At 33.4% G+C, this 25,782-nt stretch overlaps 1 protein-coding gene and 1 pseudogene across 14 annotated transcripts in view; one reads left to right on the top strand and one right to left on the bottom strand.

Moving 5' to 3' along the window:
- Positions 1-25,782, bottom strand: part of ODF2L (outer dense fiber of sperm tails 2 like) — a 91,272-nt gene that overhangs the window by 50,811 nt on the left and 14,679 nt on the right. For 5 of the 14 annotated variants that reach the window (XR_013520221.1, XM_054236495.2, XM_009001625.4 and 2 more), the window contains 9 exons: positions 18,265-18,436; positions 16,778-16,910; positions 16,019-16,147; positions 14,549-14,611; positions 14,347-14,418; positions 13,430-13,546; positions 8,983-9,168; positions 5,281-5,390; positions 4,207-4,342 (listed from right to left, as the gene is read on the bottom strand). Coding sequence is in view for 12 of the 14 variants with exons in the window: in XM_054236495.2 (XP_054092470.2) it covers positions 4,207-4,342; positions 5,281-5,390; positions 8,983-9,168; positions 13,430-13,546; positions 14,347-14,418; positions 14,549-14,611; positions 16,019-16,147; positions 16,778-16,910; positions 18,265-18,377 (1,059 nt within the window). In the remaining 2 variants the exon portion in view is untranslated. Of the gene's footprint in view, positions 1-1,841; positions 1,929-2,180; positions 3,106-4,206; positions 4,343-5,280; positions 5,391-8,982; positions 9,169-13,429; positions 13,547-14,346; positions 14,419-14,548; positions 14,612-16,018; positions 16,148-16,777; positions 16,911-18,264; positions 18,437-25,782 lie in introns of all 14 variants that reach the window. The other 9 variants (XM_078332358.1, XM_078332357.1, XM_078332360.1 and 6 more) reach the window with 6 other exon arrangements.
- On the top strand, positions 1,677-1,846 carry LOC118143292 (U4 spliceosomal RNA; annotated as a pseudogene).

Below are 25,782 nucleotides of genomic sequence, written 5' to 3' on the forward strand. Positions count from 1 at the left end.
GTCTGCCCCCAAAATTAAACAAAAGCCAGAAATTGAAGACAGAGTATCCATTTAGGAGGTCCAAAAAGTCAACAATACAATCAGTAGTACACCCAGACAGAGAGACTGGAGAAAATGGAAAGGGGCAGGAGAGAGCATTACCAAAGAAATAATATAAAATAATTTCTCAGAGGTAAAGTAACCGAGTCTTTGGATTTACAAGATCTACAAAGTTCTTAGCACAAAGGACTAAAGACACAACTAGATGTGTGTGAAGTTTCAAAACACCAAGGATATGGGAAATCTCTTGAAAATTTCAAGAAAAATAAAAAATGTCACTACAGAGGAATAAGTATCAGAATGGTGGCAGATTTTCTCTACCAGCAACTCTGACTTATAGAACCCCATGGAGCAAAGCCTTCAAAGTTCTCTGTAAAAAATTACTTTGAATCTAGGATGCTATACCCAGCTGAAACCATTAATCAAAATGAGGACAGAATAAAGGCATTTTTAGACATGTAAGACCATTTAATGTTTACTTCTCATTTTTTTTTCTTAAGGAAATACTATTTGCAGATCTATTCCAGTAAAAAGAAGAAGAAGAAACAGGATGTGGGATCAAGGAAACAGTGGAACCAGGATAGCAATCAAGAAAATTCCAGCATGGCATCTGGGCAGCAGGCCTAGAGACCAACTCATTCAGATGAAACAAGAAGACAGAAGGTCCCAAGTAGAAGAAATCTGGGAAAATAGGTTCTTCAGAGAATAGAGATAGGATGAAGAATTTCAAGAAGAAGAAAAAAAAAACACAAAAACTATGATAAGGGCAAAGAGTACAACAAGCAGGGTTTTTGGAAACTCCAGGAAAAATTTAAAAGTTGTAAAATTAAAAGAAAATTATAAACATATTACTTGACTGTGCAGTGAAAAAACAACTATAAAAGTTATTAATATTTAGAATCAGTCTATAAAAAGAGCACTTTGGGTTACAGAACAACTTGTCAATTTAACAATACTGGCAATGTAAAAGGAAATTGCAAAGTGAACATGGGAAGAACAGGTAGTTGGAAAATATCCTTATTTTCCAAATAAAAGGTGAAGATATATAATCTGTCCTATGTTTCACTTTTCTGTCTAGTGAAGCTCATCTTAGCGGTGTTGGTAAGCAGGGGAATGATATATAGCAAAGAACTAATTTTTGTTCAGACGTAATTTTTTCTAGTTTGTTAATTGTCTGAACCACATAAAAAACATCAGCTGAATACAAAGTGCACAAACACAGCTGAACACAGCAAGTCACAGAGGTCTCTACACAGAGCACTCTACATAAAGCCCATATACTCATGTTCCTCCTCCTCTTTCTTCTCTTTGGTCATGAGCCCTATCTTGGAAGTGCTTATTGTATATTGCCCTTATGTCCGTAAAAATATTAACTCTTTTATCTTCCTATATCAAGCTACCTTCACTTATTTTTTAAAAAGGATAAAGTTATATGTTTGTTGTAGTATTTACTAGGAATTTAACATGTCTTTTTAGTTGCATTCGTATTTATATTATCATTTATGTTAGTGGTCTACTAATTAGAAAGTCAATATAATTGACTAAATTTGATAAATCAAGGAATAGTAGCATAAGTATATAATTTAGAGATATGCAGAAAACCATCAGACTAAAAATAGAAATTGTTTAGAAATTCAAGCTTTGTGCAGTGGCAGTATCGTAGCCAATGAGGTTTATCTGAGGTGTGATTATTGCTAATAGAAATTCATTTTTACCTGCCAAATTAGCAGACACTATAAGTAAAAAAATACATTTCATTTCCTGTGCTGATGGGGTATAGAGAATTAATGGCAATAAAATACGTTTTTAGAAGAAATGTAGCAAAGCATATCAAGAACATTCAAAATGTTCATATTCTTTGACTCAATAATTCTACATGGGAATATAAGCTAAGTTTATGTACAAAAAAATTCATCAGACCATTATTATTATTAAATGTTAAAAATGTTGGGAATAACCTGAATGACTAACAAAGAGGGAATGTCCTAACATTTCTACATGGAATATATATTACAGAGTAATTTAAAAAGATGCTTATAAAGAGTTTATATGTTATATACATATCACATCTGTTTCCATTTTAAAGTGAACAAGGCAAGACATTATTTTAATGACAACTATGAAAAAAACAGAAGTATTACCAAATACGGTTATCTCCAAGAAATATGGGATCAGTGATCATTCTGTTCTTTTCTTTCTATATTTCTACAGTTTCCAATTTTACTGTAATGAGTATATATTGGTCACTCGAAAGATAACACTGAATAAACTGTTAGAAGTTGGAGGAACTATGTTCACTGAATAACTGAACTTCTTTTATTAAGAAAACACAAGAAGTTCATATTTCTTGAAGGACTATAAAGGACTTACAAAATTTCTTGAAGGAAAAAGTTCTAATTCAGAATAATGTCACTGCTAAAAAAATAGTATTAAAGTAAATTGCAATTTTGATTTTTTAAAATCTTTCCTAACAAAACGTAGTCAAAATAATTGTATTACTAAATACATTACAGGTGAGAAAAGAAGACCTTGCTACTTTCTATGATGTATATGACTTAGATTACTATTTCCTCCACTCGCTCCTGAATGAACACAGCCAACAGGACTGGCAATTTCAAGTCCTCCACTTCAAACTAATAAGAGTCTTTCCATTTGGAACAAAACAGGCTTGAGATTTGTGAGCCTAGACTTGTCCCATTGGTCTAAAGGAGACTAAAACTCAACATCAAGATGAGAAAAGTTATCAACTTTATAAATCTACAATGGGAAAGAATCTTTTTGGCTTGGGCAATCTGTTGTCTTCTGCAATATATAATAAACAACCTATAATTACTATACATTGTACTGCTTAACACTGTCTATCTGTCGCAAAGACAAATCAGTATGTAGACTATAGATTGGCTCCTGGGAAAATATGCTACGACCTACAATGGATAAAATTCTCTTTCCAGCCCATGACATTTTAGACATATAGTGAAATAAGGGTTTAGAAAGAGTAAAAGATATTTGGATGTATCCCCAGTTTCCTTCGAAAAAGCAATCTTTTAAAAAGGCATTTAACCGCACCTGGAAAAAAAATAAAAAAGCAATTCAGAACCTTAAAGCCTGGAATGCTATCATTTTATTAAAATAATTTCCTTTGGTGATAATTTTTAAACTATGTATATTTTTTCTCATAAACAGTCATTTTTTAAAACCCACTGCTGTTTTTATATGTCTGTATAATTCTAAACAGCCAGTAATTATGTTTCCAAGTGCATTTCTAATGCAAAACAAACAAACAAACAAAAACAAACCTTAACTCAGAAAAAAAAAGCCTTAGATCTTCTCTTCTCTTTTATCATTAAAGATCTTTTCTCTCAAGGATCACGAAACATATCTGCAATATCTTTTAGGAACTTAACATGTATTAAGAACATCTTAATACACAGAATAAATGTATTATCATTTAGTTAATTCTAAATACAGTGATTGAATTAAACTGTTATAAATACAACAAAACAATGTTAGATGCTTATTTTACAAGTTACTCTAAAATGTACTCTAGCTACTAATATATTATTTATCCTGTGCACACAAACTTTATTTCATGGTTTAAAAAGATTCTTTTCTGTCTTCTATTTTCTGTCCTCTAAAAGTATTATTGTGGAAGTGAAAATCATGCCATCATCTTTCAAGTTCCATCTGGTCGTTATATATATCTCTGGTTGACTGTAAACTCAAATATCTTTTTTTTCTCAGAAAGTTTAAAAGCCCCCGTCTCTCCTCTGGTACTTATGGAAAGCAATTACCTGTTGGATTTGAGTAAGTTGGAAAATTCTTTCTGGTTATAAAGCAGTCAAGAACATACTTTCTGGTTTCAAACAGACCAGGCCTGAGACTATATCCTATGGTAACCATGACACTTAGAAATAATCTTATGTACTAAAGTTAACGTAATTTGGATAATTCATTTAACTGCTAAAATTGGATAATAAATCATTTATTTTAAAAGTTGAGGCAAAGAGTCAACTTCATAAATCTTATTTAGTACTGCTGAAAATATAACCTGACAAGCATAAAAGACAAGAGCAGTGTTCTAAACCTACTCTTTCTTCAAGCTACTTCTATTAAGTAGACTATGGTGATTACATAATATATGCCTGCACAAACATACATACATAGTACCTTTAATTTTGTATTCTCAAGATTCAGAGTTTCATTTTCATATTCAATTGAGTGAATTTTTCTAAGAATTTCTTCACATGAATTTTTTCCATGGTCTTCCATTTTCTTCAAATCTTCCAAAAGATTAATGATTTGCCTTTATAAAATGAATGAAATATTTTATAAAAGTCACAAAAATTTTTACTCAACATATTTTAAGTGTGTTTCTGAAATCACTTTGGTAGGGTGTATTGTTTCAAATAGAGAATATACAAAAAATAAACAGAATTCATAGAACAACAAAAATAGGAAGTCATAATCTAAAAGGGTACAACCAAAGCAAATCATTAGAAACAATCACCCACTGATGATACTGAAGAAAAATTATACAACATGCTCTTTGCTGTTCAATAAAACTTCTAAACTGTTATCCACAAGTATGCACATCTCTCTCTTCCTCTCATACACATGCACAAATATACACACAATTTTAGGGACAAGGCAGTAACAACTAATCTTTAGAAATGATTATATATGGTAGTTTTCGATGACAAAACTGAAGAGAAGACACAGAAAACACTTAAAATCAAATAGGGTTCATTATTGTGTTATCAGTGATACATTTCAAATAATAAACTACATGCATTTTTACTTTTCATTTTCTTTGTTATGCATTTAAGTCACTTTAATTAGGGAACAATAATTTTTAGGATTTTCAAAACAGGTGTTATAAATTTTTAAATATATTTTTTACACATTTTTGTTTAAAAGAGAACATCACCTCCATTTATGACAGAGTAAATATTAACATTTACTACAAATAATAGATGGCATACTGAAATAATGAATGATAATCTACGAGTTTAAAATTTCCAAATGTGAACACCAATTCACTTTTAATGAGCAATCATTTTAATTATTTTTAATAGTAGAGTAAGAAAACTTTATAGAATTATAAATAGGAAAATATCAAATCACTAAGTAGCACCTTTACCATATATAATCTAAAAAAATCAAAATACAAACAATTCAAAGAGTTAAAAGAAAAAATGAAAACTCTTACTAAATAATAAAAGATTCTAAATTTCTTCTTACTTTTTCGTGGTTTTAATCTGTACTTCCAATTCAGTTTTTTCTATTACAATTTTCTCATAATGACTTTTCCAGGCATTGGAAGCTGAAATTGTTTCAGACAACTTGGCTTCCTAAAGAATACATAAAAGTACTCATCCTATAATTTCAAAACATTTTTGTTTTGTTCAGAACTCTAAACACAAATACATTATAAACAAGGAAGCAGTCATCCAAAAAGCATGAAACTTTAAATACAGAAAATTGTACATGCATGTTTATAGCAGTGCAATTCATTATTGCAAAAATATGGAACCAGCCTAAATCCCTATCAACCAATGAGTAGATAGAGAAAGTGTGGTACATATCCACCATGGAATACTACTCAGCCATTAAAAGGAACAAAATAATAGCATTTGCAGTAACCTGGATGAAGTTGAGACCACTATTCTAAGTGAAGTAACTCAGCAATGAGAAACCAAATATCATATGTTCTCACTCGTAAGTAGGAGCTAAGCTATGAAAATGCAAAAGCATAAGAATAATATAATGCACTCTGGGAATTGAGGGGAAGGGAGGGAGAAGAGTGAGGGATAAAAGGCTACACATTGTGCACAGTGTACAGTGCTTGGGTAATGCGTACATCAAAATGTCAGAAATCACCACTAAAGAAGTTATCCAGGTAACCAGAAACCACCTGTCCTGCAAAAACTATTGAAATAAATAAATAATGTAACTAGACAACTTTGAATAAGAACATTTTAAAGTATCTATACTGCTATCATTTTATATACACATAGTGGAAGTTTCAACTTAACATTTTAAAAGATGTTACAACTATTTTTAAACAATATTTCATAATTAAGATAATTTCTTTTCTTTTTACCGAACTTTCCATTTTTTTAATATTCTTTTGCCCTGGTTGAAGTGCAGTGGTGCGATCAAGATGGCTCACTGCAGCCTCCAACTCCTGAGCATAAGGGATCCTCCTGCCTCGGCCTCCCCAGTAGCTAGGGCTACAAATGTGTGCCACCATAGCTACTTCATAGAGGTCACCCCATCAGCCTTCAAACACTGCTACTGTCCACAAAGATAAAAAAGTGTTACTAGTGGCTTATCCATTTTGAATGTGAACTCCATGAGGTAGGGATTTTTATCTGCTTTTGTTCATGGCTGTTTTTCTAGGGCCTTGATTGATAGTATCTGGAGCACAGCAAACACTCAATAAATAGCTCAAATAACGCTCCGCAGATCCACCTAAAGAGCTGTGCCTCCTGTCTACATTCTATAGAAAAACAAACACACTGGAAGGCAATAACTGGAAGGCCAGTAATTATAAATCAAAAGGCCCAGAAACAGTAATGATAACAATTAACACATATTGGGTGTTTCTTTCTTTCATCATTCATCCATTTACTGAACAAGTATTTACTGAGAATCTATTATGCACAAGACTTCTTAAAATTTTTTCAAAGTAATATTTTTGATATATTGAAGACCAGTTTGTTTTCATATTTTGTATATGAAAACATATTGTTTTTATATTTTGTCTAAAATAAGCTTTAATATAAATTTTGAAGTATAAGTTTATAATGTAAATTAAGATATTTAGAAGGTTTATCAGTTAAGAAAAGGATTTACGTATTAGCAATATAATTATTACCTACTTCATTAGCATGACATTCCCAGATGTTGAAACTAGTCAGTGATGGAATCACCTTCCTAGAGATTTTTTGAGTTGGCCTACCTTTTCTCTTTACTTTAGAAAAATGGCACATCTAAGCCACCAGAAGCAAAATGAAGATCTGTCCAGTTTTCAAAGAAGGAAATGGGATAATTCTTCAGTGTGCAGAATTATAGAGCATTTAACATCCTGGCCCCTGGGCACTAAATGTCAGAATCAGTTGTCTCTAGTACTTTCAAAATCCCTATTTCTTCTTTCATCTGTCCTTATAACATGCGGATATAAAGCAAAATCCCCCTTTTAACCTTTCCTTCCACTGAATTGAAACTGCATCTGAACTAGTACTAGTGACCTTCTATTTACCAAAGACCATAGACCCTTTCAAATCCTCCTTGTCCTTGATCTCTCTTTCTGTAGTCCTTGGTAAAATGTAGGCATTGTGTAGATATGTGATAACATTTTGTTAAACTATCATTTAGCCCTTATTGCTGAACTGTTCATGTTTTAGACTTAAGATACTGTTTTAAATAATGGTACCCTTACCTTAGGTGAACAGGATAGTAAGCTCCTGCCTTCTGAAACTTATATTCAAGTAGAAGTAAACAGTTAAATAAAACAAAACACAATAGCAATTATAAATGGAAAAAAATAAATGATATGGTTTCAGATTATAGTGAATGCTATGAAAAAAAATTAAGACATTGATATGATTGTTTTGGGACTACTTCAAAAGGATCGGTCAAGAAAGGCCTCTCTGAAGAGATGTCAACTGAAAAGATACCTGAATGATTAAAAAAAGAGAGCTATTGTGAGCCAGAGAAGAACATTAAAGCCAGAAGCAACAACAAACAAGAAAAACAACAAAACAAAGAAAACACTTCATGCATTAAAGGAACAGAAGGAGGACAGGGCAAAAATATATTTTCTTATTTATTTCTCCCTGCAAACACATGAGAAAGGGAGTATTATGATCCCCTATTGTATACATGAGAAAATTGAAGCCTAAAGAGGTTAAGTTCCTTATCCCAAGTCCAAGGTTAACAATAGGAAGAGCCTTACATCTGGGGTGTGGTAGTGATGCTATTTAAGTAAAATCCCCCCAAGAATGTTAACAACTCAATTAGTTTTTACTACTCAAGAATCTTTTCAGGCCTTCAACCAGGTCTACAACTTTCTAGACTTTAAACCTAGTCTTCAATGTTTTTATCTAGTTAAATTCTTCTGATGATAGATTAAATATTAAGCCTTAGAATGTTAATGCTTGAGCTTATAAAATACTATTTTGTTTGCAATAAGTTTTATACAAGTCTGTTTTCATTTCTGAAAGCCTCTAAAAATTCTATAAGCCTTAACATAAGTTCTTAAGAAGCAGGATATCAGTGAGACATTTTTTAATAAAATCAATTCGTAATTGAATAAATATAATGATTTGTCAAAACAACAAAACACTATGCCCATTTTCAAATCTGTACTATAGCCAAAGATATATTTTACATGGCGTGTTTATTTCAGCATATGGTTTTAAATGTATTACAGAGATTAAATGAGGTTACTGAATAAAGTCATAGGGTCAAATGACATAAATCAGCATTTCTCAAACTGGTGTTCCTCAGAACCAGTCCTAAGAGTTGCTTTTGGGAATAGCTTTGTGGGAATAGCTCTGTGGTTCAATACCCTTCATTCCACCGTTTCTGAAAGCCTTCTCAGAGCCTTTAATTTGCTAACATGTTCAATAATGTTCCGAGCCGAAATATGTATGAAGTATTACCCTTAGTTAGTTGGCCAATAGAACCTTTTTTTGTGCTCGGGGGCAGGGGACACACTTAATATTTCCTGTAAGTAAAGTTCCCAAGGAAATGCTGATATATTTCAATATGAAAATTTGACATTTTATGTAATATTCCAAAATAAAAGATTAAAGCAAAAAGTGTTAAGTTTTTCTGATATTAATAGCATTAAGAGAATAAAATTACTATATTAAGCATCATATTAAATAAACTAAGTACATAAATATATCTTTTAAAAAGAATGCATTTACATACCTGATCTCTAATTTGGGAAGTAAGCTTTTCAATAGCTCCTGTAAAATGGTCAAGCCTTTGTTTGTAAACTTTAGAAGCCTTTTTTAAAGCTACAGTTTTTTGCCTACTTGCTTCTTTCATCACTACAGCCTCATTCTTATTCATTCTCAGTTGCAGGTTCCAGTTGGCTATCTTGGTTTCTAAACTCTAAAAAAAAAAAAAAAAATTAGCAACAATTAAAGTGTTTTAGAACTCCAATTTTTATGTAAACACTGTAGAAATATGTATATAACTGATGTGGTTTGTATATTAGTCCATTCTCACACTGCTATAAAGAAATACCCAAGACTTAGTAATTTTAAAGGAAAAAGGTTTAATTGACTCACAGTTCCACATGACTGGGAAGATCTCAGGAAACTTACAATCATGGTAGAAGGCGGAGGAGAAGCAAGGACCTCCTTCACATGGTGGCAGAAGAGAAAAGAGTGAGGAGCAAACGGGGATGAGCCCCCTACAAAACCATCAGATCTGAAGAGAACTCACTGACTGCCATAAGAACAGCATGGGGGAAACCAACTCCATGATCCAATCACCTCCTACCAGGTCTCTCCCTAGACAGGTGGGGTTTATAAGGATTACAATTCAAAATGAGATTTGGGTGGGGACACAAACCACAGCATTTTGCCCCTTGCCCCTCCCAAATCTCATGTTCTCACATTTCAAAACACAGTCATGCCTTCCCAACAGTCCACCAAAGTCTTAATTCATTCCAGCATTAACCCAAAAGTCCAAGTCTAAAGTTTCATCTGAGACAAGGCAAGTCCGTTCTGCCTAGGAGTCTGTAAAATAAAGAGCAAGTTAATTATTTCCAGGAAGCAATGTGGGTAGAGGTATTGGGTAAATATTCCCATTCCGAATGGAATGAAATGGCCCAAAAAAAGGGGCTACAGGACCCATGCAAGTCCAAAATCCAGTGGGGCAGTCATTAAATCTTAAAGCTCCTAAATAATCTCCTTTTACTCCATGTTTCACATCTAGGTCATGCTGATGCAAGAGGTGGACTCCTTCAGTCACAGTTCCATATGGCTAGGGAAGCCTCAGGAAACTTCAATCATGGCAGAAGGTGAGGGAGAAGCAGGGACCTTCTTCACGTGGCAGCAGGAGAGAAAAGCATGAAGAGCCAAGGGGGAAGAGCCCCTTATAAAATAATCAGATCTCATGAGAAGTCACTCACTATCATAAGAACAGCATGGGGAAAACCATCCCCAAAATCCAATCACCTCCCACCAGGTCTCTCCCTAGACACACGGGGATTATGAATATTACAATTCAAGATAAGATTTGGGTGGGGACACAGCCAAACTATATCAGTTTGGATCTGTTCCCACCCAAATTTCATGTCAAACTGTAATCCCCAGTGTTGAAGCTGGGGCCTAGTGGGAAGTGGTTGGATCATGGGGGTTGTTTCTTATGAATGGTTCACAGCATCTTCTTGGTGCTGTTCTCCTGATAGTGAGTTCTAACAAGATAAGGTTGTTCGAAAGTGTGCAGCACCTCCCTCCCTACTTGCTCTCTCGCGCGCTCTCTCTCTCTCTCTCTCTCTCTCTCTCTCTCTCTCTCTCTCTCTCTCTCTCTCTCTCTCTCTCTCTCTCTCTCTCTCTCTCTCTCTCTCTCTCTCTCTCTCTCGCTTCTGCTCCCACCATGTGAGATGCCTCACTCCCTCCTTGTCTTCCACCATGATGGTAAGTTTCTTGAGGCCTCCCCAGAAGCAGAGCAGATGCCAGAATCATGCTTCCTGTACAGCCTGTGAAACTGTGGGCCAATTATACCTCTTTTCTTCATAAACTCTGCAGTGTCAAAGGAGCAATACATTCTTAAATTGGTTTTAAAAAAAACAAAATCCCATAAAACGTAAGTAGCTGGGAAAAACACCAGTACAGTAAGTGGACATAAGACAAAAGAGCATCCTACAAGAAATATTGCTGTCATTCCTCTAAAACTCCACAGGGTGTCACCATCACACCATGAATGGTTGCTGTCTCAGGTTAAAAAACTTTTAAACATAGAAAGTACATTTTCTTTTTGAACGTGGTTCCAGACACGATCTTCAAACCATATTTATCAAATCCCACACTTATGTACTATCAAGGAATACACTGAAATGAAACAATTTTTATAATTCAAAATAACCTATCTCAAGTAATTTGTCAAATGAATGAACACTATTTTTTTTCTTAGACGGAGTCTTCTTCTGTCACCAGGCTGGAGTGCAGTGGTGTGATCTAGTCTCACTGCAACTTCCGTGTCCTGGGTTCAAATGATTCCTCTGCCTCAGCCAGGCATGTACCACTCCACCCGGCAAATTTTTTGTATTTCTTTTCAGTAAAGACGGGGTTTCACCATGTTGGCCAGGCTGGTCTCAAACTCCCGACCTAGTAATCCACCCACCTTGGCCTCCCAAGTGCTGGAATTATAGGTGTGAGCCACCACACCCGGCCATGGACACATATTTAAAGTGGATTATCTGTCTTTTTCTATATCCAAAGGAGTGTCTGTATACACGTCGAATTTTATACAGAGAATTATTCTCAGTCCCTTCTGAAAATATAAAAATGAGCCGGGCACAGTGGCTCAAGCCTGTAATCCCAGCACTTTGGGAGGCTGAGGCGGGTGGATCATGAGGTCAAGTGATTGAGACCATCCCGGTCAAAATGGTGAAACCCCGTCTCTACTAAAAATACAAAAAATTAGCTGGGCATGGTGGCGTGTCCCTGTAATCCAAGCTACGCAGGAGGCTGAGGCAGGAGAATTGCCTGAACCCAGGAGGCAGAGGTGGCGCTGAGCCGAGATCGCGCCATTGCACTCCAGCCTGGGTAACAAGAGCGAAACTCCGTCTCAAAAAAAAAAAAAAAAAAAAAAGGAAAATATAAAAATGTTCTAAGTCTAACTGCTACATCACAAAAATCTAGAAAGAAAAACCGATTCAAGGCATCTTTGGGATAGTTCCCAGAGACTTACAATGTAAATTTTTAAAAGACCCAATACAACATTACTCAACACTAAAAAAAACTGAGATTAATGTTGCCAAATTGAGTTTATTGGGTTTATACTCTTAAAAACAAAAGTTTTTAAGAGTATAAACAAAACCTAAGTCCAAGAACTAAATTCTGAACCTCTTAATTACTTAATGCCTTAAATCCAAAAGTGTGTGAGAGAAAATATGAAAGAATCAGTAAACTCAGACAGTTTCTTTTAATCATTTCTTAACAGTGGCATTTTGGTAAAGGAATTTGAATTTAAATTATTAGGAGAATTTCACAGCAAAATTTTAGGATTTTAGCCTTCTGTTCTTTCTCCAAATTATCACGGTTATAAAAAATAACTACTATGTCTTCCTTTTAAAAGTTATTTAATATTTCATTTTTAAACTGAAGAAAGTATTTTCAAAAACTTTCCCAACTGTTGTTTGAGGACATAGTTTAAAATTATGTAAGATAAATTGGGGAAGATGATTATCTGTGTTAAATCACACATCAGATGTATTCAGTCACATGTGTTCTCTTATATTTACTATGACAGAGCACTGCAATCCAACTCAAGTTCGTCTGCAGTTCCCTAACATACAAAATTTATATCCCCCATAAACCAGCTTAATGTCCCTTTAAAGAAAAACACACCAAGAAAAACCTCGAGTACAGTTTTGAAACATGCTACAGGTTTCAAATATCTGCTCTGATTGAGGAATGTAAAAGCAAACAGAAATCTAACTCAGAAGTCCACACACTCAATGGAGTCTGAGTCTCTGTAACTTCTCAAGGTGGGAATATTGCTTCTTTGGCGGAAAAAAAACAGTTACCTTATATTGTATGATTGCTACCTCAAATTCTTATTTCAAAGTGACTTTGACTCCAAAAGAATAATGAAACCAAAAAAAATCCCCTTAATTATACTTATATAAAGCTGTTTAATAAGGGAATTACTTAAGTCTGTGAACATCAAAATTGAACTGTGTTTAAGATTTTTATGATTAGTAACAAAAAATAAACATTTTTTGTTTATTAAACTGACAACTGTGTGGAAGCATGTATGTATATATGTATAGATATAGAAAAAAGACTGAAAATGTACACCAAAATGCTAACAATGATTTTGGTGTGTTTATATTTATTTTCCATAAATTTTCCACAGCAAATATAAATTAACTATAAAATAGAAATGATTTTTAAAGTAATTCAATCCCATAAATTCTTCCTAGATGGTATTAAACAGAGACAACATTTTCATATTGGAATTTGGACCCAAACCTTTAGGTAGGCCACAAATATTAAGATTAACCTTAAATATGTATTTCTCATGTCAACAATTGTGTATTTTAAAACCACCAAATTCTAGAATTAAGGATGGCTTTATAGCCTTTCATTAATTTTATCACTTGAGATATAAAAATGGATATATATTTATAAATAACCTTCATATATTCTTTCAACTTATCATTCTTGGCTTCCTTTTTATGGATTTGCAACTGTAGTCGTTCATGCACTACTTTTACTGATTGAGAAAAACGGTTTGCTTTCAAAGTATTTGCCTGTAACAAAGAGAAAGAGAAAACCAAAATATATATATGTAATATATATTATATGAAATATATATATTACATAACATAAAATATATATTATGATATAGTATTTCCCATGTCAATATATAATATATATAACTTATATTTTATATAATATATAATTATATATCATATATTTATATTTTGCATTTATATATATAATTATATATATTTTATATTATATATATCTTTATATAAAATATATCTATATATTTATATATGTAATTATATATATTATGTATATATATTATTTGCTATATCACCAGCCCAATAGCTTTCATTTTACTCCAGTTTAGGCATAATCTAACGCACTACTTTACATAAACTGCCATCCCTATTACAATTGTATTTCATGCCAAACCAGGGGTAAGATATTCCCCTAACCTTTTTAATAGCTCCTGATAATCATTTCATTTTTAAAACTCCCATCTATCTTCCTAAATAAAGTTAAGGGTATATCTAAATTGCTCCTACAAACATTAAAATTCCTTAATTTTTCCCCCAATTGAAATACAATACAAATTTAAAACAGTTCCTAATATGAAGTGATTTATGCCAAGTATCCTGACAAACACCATAAAACTCTAAAAAAAACTTATTAAAATTAAGATGCTATATTTGGTAGGTAAAACCTGTAAAATATCCAAATCGTCTAGAATTTCAAAACACTTTTCTGTGTTTACTTCTGAGGAGTTGGGGCCCGGATGGGGAAAAAAAGGGAGTCAAAATTAATATAATGAATTAAGCTCAAAAGCTCAAATTTTGCTTACCTTTTCATTCTGAAACAAAGAAGAAAGTTCTTGGATATGGGCCTCCTTTTCAAATACCTTCTTCTTAAGATTCTTAAGCAAATATAAAATAAGAGTTAGAAATTTCACAACTTGTAAAAAATATTGGCTAATATAAAACCAAGCAGTATGCAAATAACAATGACAGAAAGAATGAACACAAAGTAAGTGTGGAAAGACTTACAGCATTTTCACTTTCATTATCAGTTAGATTTTCTAGCAACATGCTGGGTAAACTGTTTCCTGTCTGAAAAAAGAACATTATAAATCAGTGTTCACAAATTATATTTCTCTATGTAAATAAGTAGGAAGTGGAATAAGCATTACTCAAGAAATTAATATGACTTTCAATCCAGATTTTTAGAAGAGTTAACCATTGAAAAGATTTTTGTCCAAGTATTCCAAATTCTTTTTGGTCTGCAATTTATGAAATTAGTTAATTTACTAAATTGATCTAACAAAAAAATGCTTCAGAAAGCATAGGCCAATGACACTAAAATCACAAAAATCCTCTATACAAAAGAAGCTCAACACAGTGCTGTTTATCAATAGGCAACAATTATCAACAATCTAAATTCTAGCAATAAAAACTCTCTTAAAGAATTACAGCAAATCAGTAACAGAATTCTATGTAGCCATTTTAAATGAGCCCATAGAGAATTCATTTTTATTCACCCCAAACCAGGTATACGTGCACATATAATGCAAAACTGTACACAGAATTTCAGAGGGCTCATGGATTTCATAAAGGCCATCCTTGGATTCTATAAGGGTCCAAAGAGCTCAAGTTAAGATTTTTTTCTATTAAAAATATTCAATACATAAGAAAATATTGATGATACAGTGTTAAGTATAAAAGTTACAAAACAAAGAGAGTAGTTCTCCATTTTTCTAATACACCACCCATATATGCACACATAACATATATACGGTAAAGAAACAAAAGACTGCAAAAGACACAACATAAAACTAACAGTGCTTAATAGCGATTCTTCACTAAGTGTTGAGATCAAGAGAATTATTAATATTTCTCTGCTTCTCTAAATTTTCTATAAGCATGGAACTTTTTAATTACAAAAACTATTACCTAATATTAGATAATTTTCACAATTCTGAAACAATTTTTATCATAGGAAAAAGCCAAAAGGGAGTCAGAAGAATAATTTGGGTGATGTAAAAGGTATAGGGTTTCTTTTTGGAGTGATAAAAATGCTCAAAATTGACTGTGGTGATGGCTGCTCAACTCTGAATACACTGAAAAAACACTGAATTTTATTATTTAAATGGGAGAACTGTATGGTATGTGAATTACAGCTCAATAAAGCTTTTACCAGATTAAGAATATATAGATATGTATAAATATAATGTACACAGGCACTTAAACTCACAGTGTATATTTTATCAGAATCAGCTAAATTAAGTATAATGAAGTTTTTGAGATAAAAATAAAAATATATCTTCTACAAAAACGTGGTTTTCATATAGAATTATTTATGAAACATTAAAGGTAGGGATTAATGACTGCCATTTCAAATAAAAATTCAAAGAATTATTGTCATTTCAAATATACCAATAATTTCTACAGTTTAAAAATAATATACCCTTCAAATGAGAAATAACACTATTTAACGAGTGCTTAGTGTTGATGCCTTACTTGTTTGTAGTCTCTCTTTCTAAGAAGATGTTCTAAAGTTAGTTTTACATTTTTGAAGGTGTCTAATTCTTTTGTTAATATTTCCTTCTGTTCAAAAATCTTCTTCAAATTCAATGCAGAAAGATTAGCCTGACAAATGATAAGAACCACATATATATTTTAAGACATAGCTTTAAGTAAAACCGTCTAAAATATGATATTACCAAACAATATTTTTTACTAACAAAATCATTCTTTTGTGCATAGTAATAAATGTTATAAAATGTATTATTAATAAATTAGATGTTATACAGTACATTCAAATAAAGTGAAATCAAAACAAAGAGCTTAAATGGCATTTATTTAAATAAAAATTACAGAAGATAATCTCGTTTGTCCCTAAACTTTAGTATGTTGAAACTTACAAATAGTTCTCTATTCCAAATAATACTATAGAAAACAGATATATTTCATCTCTCAGAAGATTTTGGTTTTAAATTCACTCTTAAGAAAAGCTGATTTTCTAGTTCAACTCCAGGTAATTCAAGCACCAAAATATATTGTTTCTAGCTTAGCCTTTTATCAGGTGTATGCCTGAGATTACCTTTCAGGAAAAGAATTGTAGTTAATTACATGGGAATAAAGAATTCTGAAAAACCCTCATTTTTCACATTAAATACTCATATGTGAGCATACCTACATAAGATATGAAACCTAGGTTAATGTATTCTGAGTATTATACTTGCTTTTCATTTTATTACATATTCATAAGTCACTCACATTTTCAAAATTAATCTCTTCAATGGTGTCCTTAAATAATGGCAAAAGTAACTCTACAGAATGAGTTACCAACTCTGCTTCCTTAAGTGTTGCTTCCAGTTCAGTCTTTTCATTTAGGATGTCCTGCTTCAGGCTGATTACATATGCACATAGAAAATTTAAGTTAAATCCAACTTCATTGAAAAATGCTCCTCAGAAATGCCATATTACCAATACAGTACTCTTAACAGCAGGGATAACTTTTAATCCAAAAGTAGCTGAAAACTTGGACTTTGAGTGTAAGCAAATTTTAAGAATACCTTCAGTAATTTATTTTACTTACATTTTACTTGTTTGTAATCACAAGAGTTATTTGGATTAAACATGTATGTAAATTAAGTTTGAAGGAGCATTTTCAATATTTATAAATAAAATTCCAAGTGATATGAAAACACTTTCTTTAATTGGCAGCTTTTCTCTTTCTTTGTAAAACATAATACAATGAATGGCTCATTAACAACTGATGGCACCTTAGAGGCTATGTCAAAAATATGTGTGTTTTTAAGTACAACTAGCTTAAAGTCATGAGCCTAAGAAGAGTCTCTCTACAAACAACACTTGCCCCTTATTAAAAACCATGGGCAGAAAGTCAAGTATGATTATAGATGATAAAATATTTTCACTCAAAACAAGTTAAACCAGAAGCTGGACTAAACTACCCATACCAACAATAATGGGATACTAAAACTGCCATTTAGTGGGGGCAATAATTCATGTAAATAACAAGTATATTCCCCACTCTAAAGAAGTAGACAAGTATTTGCTATACAGTAATACACCAAATGACAGTGAATTCACATTCATTAACTACATTTCTGATATCACATATTATATTTTCAGTTATCTTAAATAGCTTTATTTTATAAATTCTTAACAGATGAGGTTTTCTTTCTTTTTTTTTTTTGAGAGATGTAGTCTTGCTCTGTCACCCAGGCTGAAGTGCAGTGGTGTTATCTCCACTCACTGCAACCTCTGCCTCCCGGGTTCAAGTGATTCTTCCAACACAGCCTCCCAAGTAGTTGAGATGACATGTACATGCCATCATGTCCAGCTAATTTTTGCATTTTTTCTTAGTAGAGATGGGGCTTCACCATGTTGGCCAGGCTGGTCTTGAACTCCTGACCTCAAACGATCCACCTGCCTCAGCCTGCTAAAGTGCTGGGATTATAGGCATGAGCCATTGCACCTGGCCAGGTTTTCATTTTTAATTGCTTTCATTCCGATTCAAAAATACTAGCTGAATTCTGCTAGATGAGTACATTTGTAATCAGATTAAATTAATATATTTTAATAAATAAATACTAGACTTGAAGAAGATACTCTTAAAAGAATGCTGTATTTGATTCAAATAATTTATATTATGGACTAAACAGAAAATCCTGAAAGTGGAAATTTAGTATATACTAAATACTAATGAGACTATATATACTAAATACTGTTGAGAATACCAGCTGAGATGACTTTCACTGGTACACTGTGGTAAATCTTCTTTCTCTGATATAGTTTTAAGATGGGAAAAGAGTTCTTCTGAATGACTTCCATCATTTATAGGCTTCTCCATAAATTTAGTAAATGGATTTACAGGCGGCTTCACAGCAACTTCTCCACATAAGCTGAAAGCTAGGAAATATTTTAGTTATTAAATTTATTTCAATAGAGATTTTTTGTCATTACTCTCTCCTAAAAAATAAAGGTTATAAGGATGTGTAAAAAGAATAATATTTCAAAGACAAAATAAAAATTATAACTGCCACTCATTTTTATACTAATTCAAAATGGTAGCAAAATTGCATAGCACAACCACTCAACAATGGCCAATTTCCATATACTGTTTCCAAAAGGCCTGATAATTCCTAAATAATGAGTGTAAAAATCTTTATTAGTCTAGTTCTTGAAGTACTACAATAATATTTTAATCCAGCAGGACTATAAAACAAATATAAAAACCATGGGTTACCTATAGTCTGTCTTATTAGGCCCATGGCATAAGAAATATATGTTATTCATGCCTAGATCTGTAGAAATTTAACTTTCAAAGTACTTGGCAACAATAGCTACAAAGGATATCCGATTGCAAGTAGACTTTTCAAAATTAAACTAATTTACTCCTATTCCCAACTCAATCTGGAATGTTCTTCTTAGTGTTAATGAAAAGAACAGACAGATAACATTACTTCCAAATTTTACAAATCTAATTGTTTTTACTCACACCTATAGATGTCACTTTAAAAGTGTGAATATTTATGAATATTATTAATTTCTTCAAACTACTCCAATTTAAGTAATGAGTTGGAGGTTTAGCAACCATATGGGCTCTATTTTCCCAACTCTAGTAATGCATGATAATGTGTTCCCTAACTTCATTTTGTGTTAACACAAAATCAGAGGTTATATTTGAAGTTTTCTACTTTTTTTTCCAGATATTTACCTTTTTATAATTTAGTTTTACACGTCTGTATTACAAAACATATTATATTCAGGAATTTTTAACACTTAAAGTAGAAGTAAAATTACAGGTTGAAGATTATTTGTATTTAATTAGCCATTCGGAAACCTTCCAAAGTGTCCATAAACTGTATATATTTTATCTGAATGTTCTACACACCGAAGAGACAAATATCTACCAAACAGGCCAATGAAGTATGCTTATATTTTTTAAATACCAGAAAGTGAAGTACAAAAGGAACTGCTAAATAACCAACAGAAATCTAGGATGATTCCCTTGAATGCTGCAAAGATGCAACATCTATCACAAGAGTATGACAATATTTTGAGCTATCTATAGACTAAAAGAATTACAAAAATACAAAATCCAATAAAAAACAAAACCCAAAAGTTAAAAAGAATATGCTTGGGATAAGTCACTGCAATCAAGAGAACTATCATCTACTAATTTGTTCAGTTACAATAGCTATCCCATACAGAAAGCAACTGGTACCAACCCTTCACTTGTTTAAACATTTGTCATATTTGTCTCTCGGTAGACTGGAATCTCAAGAAAGAATGTCTTTTTTATATTTTAATCCTCAGCACCTACAAGCCTCATAAAAGCTAAGCAATAATTTAAGGAAACGACATAAGGCTTAGAGTTCTTAATGAATATAATGACTAAAGACTGTTTGCCTTTTTTTTAATTCACCCCTTGATTTATCTTTTCAGGGATTATTAAAAGAAAAATGGTTCCTATATTTGGAATAAAGGTTTAAAACACAATGTAAGAAGACAGAGATTTTCAATTTGTAGAAAGTATTTTACAAGAGACTAGTTTGGTATCGGTATTTTATACAAAACTTTCTAAAAGTTTTATCATAAGATAAAGTCATACAATTTTTCTGCTTCATCACCTATACTTGGTATCTTAAAGGGTAAACAAATAAATAAAATCAATACACTGTATAAACAGAAATTTAGAATGACTTTCTGCCTAACATTCTAAAATTGTAGCTACATTATTGATTTCTCAACACAAAAGGGAAAGAACTATTTGTCTCAGATATTTCCATGAAAATTATCAACAATTATCTTCTCCAGGATAAATATTGTTCAGAGATTCCAAGGCACTGCTTTTGTGTTGTGATAACAGTATAACAAAAAATATGTGTTCAAAAAATGTAATAATTTTATTTAGCATAAAAAGTTGTACTTTATACGAAATACTATCATTTTATTGGACCAAATGTATTCTTATATAGAAAAGTAGACATTATAAAATGTTTTCAATAATGTGGAATATACTGTCAACTGACAAATGTATTGTACTTTTGTACAACTTGTCAGTGGTGAGTGAAACAAAGACACATATTCTGCATACATGTTTAATGATTAAATCCTTTTAAAGATAATTTAAAAATTCTTCAAACTTGTGGCTGGGCGCGGTGGCTCACACCTGTAATCCCAGCACTTTGGGAGGCCGAGGTGGGCACATCATGAAGTCAAGAGATCAAGACCATCTTGGCAAACAGGGTGAAACTCGTCTCTACTAAAAATACAAAAATTAGCTTGGTGTGGTGGTGCATGCCTGTAGCCCTAGCTACTCGGGAGGCTAAGGCAGGAGAATTGCTTCAGCCCAGGAGGCAGAGGTTGCAGTAAGCTGAGATAATGCCACTGTACTCCAGCTTGGTGACAGAGCAAGACTCCATCTCAAAAAAATAAAAATAAAAATCTTCAAACTGAACTATAAAAGTGGCACAACCTATCAAAACCTCTGGGATACAGCAAAGGAGGTGGTAAGAGAAAAATTAACAGCCTTAAATGTCTACATCAAAAAGTCTGAAAGAGCACAAACAGACAACCTAAGGTCAAACCTCAAGAAACCAGAGAAACAGGAACAAACCTTCTTACCAAAAGAAGGCAGGAAATAACCAAGATCAGAGCAGAACTAAATGAAATTGAAACAAACAAATGTATATATATACACACACACACACACACACACACACACACACATATATATATAAAAGATAAATGAAACAAAAAGCTAGTCCTTTTGAAAAGACAAAATTGATAGACCATTAGCAAGATTAACCAAGAAAAGAAAAGATTCAAATAAGCTCAATTAGAAATGAAACAGGAAATATTACAACTGACACCAGAGAAATATGAAAGATCATTCAGGCTACTATGAAGACCTTTACACACATAAACTAGAAAACCTAGAGGAGATGGATAAATTCCTGGAAAGATACCACCCTCCTAGGTTAGATCAGGAAGAAATTAGAAACTGTGGACAGACCAATAACAAGCAGTGATACTGAAATCATAGTATTTAAATTACCAGCAAAAAAAAAAAGTCTAGGACCAGATGGATTCACAGCTGAATTCTACCAGACATTCAAGGAGTAATTGGTACCAATCCTATTGACAATATTCCACAAGACAGAAAAAGAGGGAATCCTCCCTAAATCATTCTATGAAACCAGTATCACCCTAATACCAAAACCAGGAAGTGACATAAACAAAAAAGAAAACTATACACCAATATGCCTGATGAACATAGGTGCAAGAATTCTTAACAAAATATTAGCTAACCGAATCTAACAACATGTTAAATAGATGATCTATTAAACACACATCATGATCTAGTGTGTTTCATACCAAGGATGCAGGGATGGTTTAACATTCACAAGTCAATAAATGTGTTTTTTAATTGCATTTTAGGTTTTGGGGTACATGTGAAGAACATGCAAGATAGTTGCATAGGTACACACGTGGCAGTGTGATTTGCTGCCTTCCTCCCCTTCACCCATATCTGGCATTTCTTCATATGCTATTTCTCCCCTACTCCCCCTCACACTGTCCCTCCCCTATTCCCCCCAATAGACCCCAGTGTGTAGTGCTCGCCTCCCTGTGTCCATGTGTTCTCATTGTTCATCACCCACATATGAGTGAGAACATGCAGTATTTCATTTTCTGTTCTTGTGTCAGTTTGCTAAGAATGATGTTCTCCAGATTCATCCATGTCCCTACAAACGACACAAACTCATCATTTTTGATTGCTGCATACTATTCCATGATATATATGTGCCACATTTTCCCAGTCCAGTCTATCATCAATGGGCATTTGGGTTGGTTCCAGGTCTTTGCTATTGTAAACAGTGCTGCAATGAACATTCGTGTGCATGTGTCCTTATGGTAGAATGATTTATAGTCCTTTAGATATATACCCAGTAATGGGATTGCTGGGTCAAATGGAATTTCTATTTCTAGGTCCTTGAGGAATTGCCATACTGTCTTCCACAATGGTTGAACTAATTTACATTCCCACCAGCAGTGTAAAAGTGTTCCTATTTCTCCACATCCTCTCCAGCATCTGCTGTCTCCAGATTTTTTAATGATTGCCATTCTAATTGGCATGAGATGGTATCTCAATGTAGTTTTGATTTGCATTTCTCTAATGACCAGTGATGATGAGCATTTTTTCATATGTTTGTTGGCCTCATGTATGTCTTCTTTTGTAAAGTGTCTGTTCATATCCTTTGCCCATTTTTGAATGGGCTTGTTTTTTTTTTCTTGTAAATCTGTTTTAGTTCTTTGTAAATTCTGGATATCAGCCCTTTGTCAGATGGGTAAACTGCAAAAAATGTTTTCCCATTCTGTTGGTTGCCAATTCACTCTAATGACTGTTTCTTTTGCCGTGCAGAAGCTGTGGAGTTTGATTAGGTTCCATTTGTCTATTTTGGCTTTTGTTGCCAATGCTTTTGGTGTTTTGGTCATGAAGTCCTTGCCTACTCCTATGCCCTGAATGGTTTTGCCTAAATTTTCTTCTAGGGTTTATATGGTACCAGGTCTTATTTAAACATAAGACTTATTTAAACATAAGTCTTTAATCCATCTGGAGTTAATTTTAGTGTAAGGTGTCAGGATGAGGTCCAGTTTCTGTTTTCCGCACATGGCTAGCCAGTTTTCCCAACACCATCCTTTCCCAATTGCTTGTTTTGTTAGGTTTATCCAAGATTGTATGGTTGTAGATATGTTGTGTTGCCTCCGATGCCTCTGTTCTGTTCCATGGGTCTATATCTCTGTTTTGGTACCAGTACCATGCTGCTTTGATTACTGTAGCCTTGTAGTATAGTTTGAAGTCTGGTAGTATGATGCCTCCTGCTGTGTTCTTTTTGCTTAGAATTGACTTGGCTATGTGGGCTCTCTTTTGGTTCCATAAAAGTTTAGGGTGGTTTTTTCCAGTTCTGTGAAGAAGGTCATTGGTAACTTGATGGGGATAACGTTGAATCTGTAAATTACTTTGGGCACTATGGCCATTTTCACAATATTGATTCTTCCTAACCATGAACATGGAGTGTTTCTCCTTTAAGGCTGTTATTAGTGTGTAGGAATGCTTGTGATTTTTGCACATTGATTTTGTATCCTGAGACTTTGCTGAAGTTGCTTATCAGTTTCAGAAGTTTTTGGGCTGAGAAGATGGGGTCTTCTAGATATACTCTCATGTCATCTGCAAATAGAGACAATTTGGCTTCCTCTTTTCCTATTTGAATATCCTTTTTTTTTCTTGCCTGATCTGGCTAGAACTTCTAGTACTATATTGAATAGGAGTGGTGAGAGGGCATCCTTGTCTAGTGCCAGATTTCAAAGGGAATGCTTCCAGTTTTTGCCCATTCAGTATGATATTGGCTGTTGGTTTGTCGTAAATAGCTTTTATTATTTTGAGATACGTTCCATCAATACAGAGTTTATTGAGGGTTTTTAGCCTAAAGGGCTGTTGAAGTTTGTCAAATGCCTTCTCTGCGTCAATTGAGATAATCATGTGGTTTTTGTTTTTGGTTCTGTTTATGTGGTGAATTACGTTTATACACTTGCGTCATGTTGAACCAGCTTTGCATCCCCGGGATGAATCCTACTTTATCATGGTGGATAAGCTTTTTGATGTGCTGTTGCAATCAGCTTGCCAGTATTTTATTGAAGATTTTTGCATCCATGTTCATCATGGATGTTGGCCTGAAGTTTTCTTTTCTTGTTGAGTCTCTGCCAGGTTTTGGTATCAGGATGATGTTGGTCTCATAAAATGATTTAGGAAGGATTCCCTGTTTTTGGATTATTTGGAATAGTTTCAGAAGGAATGGTAACAGTTCCTCTTTGTATGTCTGGTAGAATTCAACTGTGAACCCATCTGGACCTGGGCTTTTTTTGTGTGGTAGGCTCTTAATTGCTGCCTCGACTTCAGACCTTGTTATTGGTCTATTCATAGTTTCAACTTCTTCCTGGTTTAGGCTTGGGAGGACACAAGTGTCCAGGAATTTATCCACTTCTTCCAGGTTTACTAGTTTATGTGCATAGAATTGTTTGTAATATTCTCTGATGATAGTTTGAATTTCTGTGGAATCTGTGGTGATTTCCCCTTTATTGTTTTTTATTGCATCTTTTTGGTTATTTTCTCTTTTCTTTTTTATTAATCTGGCTATTTTGTTGATCTTTTCAAAAAACCAGCTCCTGGATTTATTGATTTTTTTGAAGGGTTTTTCCTGTCTCTATCTCCTTCAGTTTTGCTCTGATCTTAGTTATTTCTTGTCTTCTGCTAGGTTTTGAGTTTTTTTTATCTTGCTCCTCTAGCTCTTTCAATTTTGACAATAGGGTGTCAATTTTGGATCTCACCACTCTTGCCATGTGGGCACTTATTGCTATACATTTTCCTCTAGAGACTGCTTCAAATGTGCCCAGAGATTCTGGTATGTTGTGTTTTCATTCTTGTTGGTTTTGAAGCACTTCTTTATTTCTGCCTACATTTCATTGTTTATCCAGTCAACATTCAAGAGCCAATTGTTCAGTTTCCATGAAGCTGTGCGGTTCTGAGTTCGTTTCTGAATTCTGAGTTCTAACTTGATTGCACTGTGGTCTGAGAGACTGTTTGTTATAATTTCCATTCTTTTGCATTTGCTGAGGAGTGCTTTACTTCCAATTATGTGGTCAATTTTCGAGTAGGTGTGATGTGGTGCTGAGAAGAATGTGTATTCTGTGGATTTGGGGTGGAGAGTTCTGTAAATGTCTATCAGGTTTGCTTGCTCCAGGTCTGAGTTCAAGCCCTGGATATCCTTGTTAATTTTCTGTCTGGTTGATCTGTCTAATATTGATAGTGGAGTGTTAAAGTCTCCCACTATTATTGTGTGGGAGTCTAAGTCTCTTTGTAAGTCATTAAGAACTTGCCTTGTATATCTGGGTGCTCCTGTATTGGGTCCACATAATTTTAGGACTGTTAGCTGTTCTTGTTATATTGATCCTTTTACCATTATGTAATGTCTTGTCTCTTTTGATCTTTGTTGCTTTAAAGTCTATTTTATCAGAGACGAGAACTGCAACTCCTGCTTTGTTTTTCTCTCTTTTTTTTTTTTTTTTTTTTTTTTGGCTCTACATTTGCTTGGTAAATCTTCCTCCATCCCTTTAATTTGAGCCTTTGTGTATCCTTGCATGTGAGATGGGTTTCCTGGATACAGCACACTGATGGGTTGTTGCTTTTTATC

The sequence above is a fragment of the Callithrix jacchus genome, chromosome 7 (genome assembly GCF_049354715.1).
Source record: "Callithrix jacchus isolate 240 chromosome 7, calJac240_pri, whole genome shotgun sequence".
Lineage (NCBI taxonomy): Eukaryota > Metazoa > Chordata > Mammalia > Primates > Cebidae > Callithrix > Callithrix jacchus.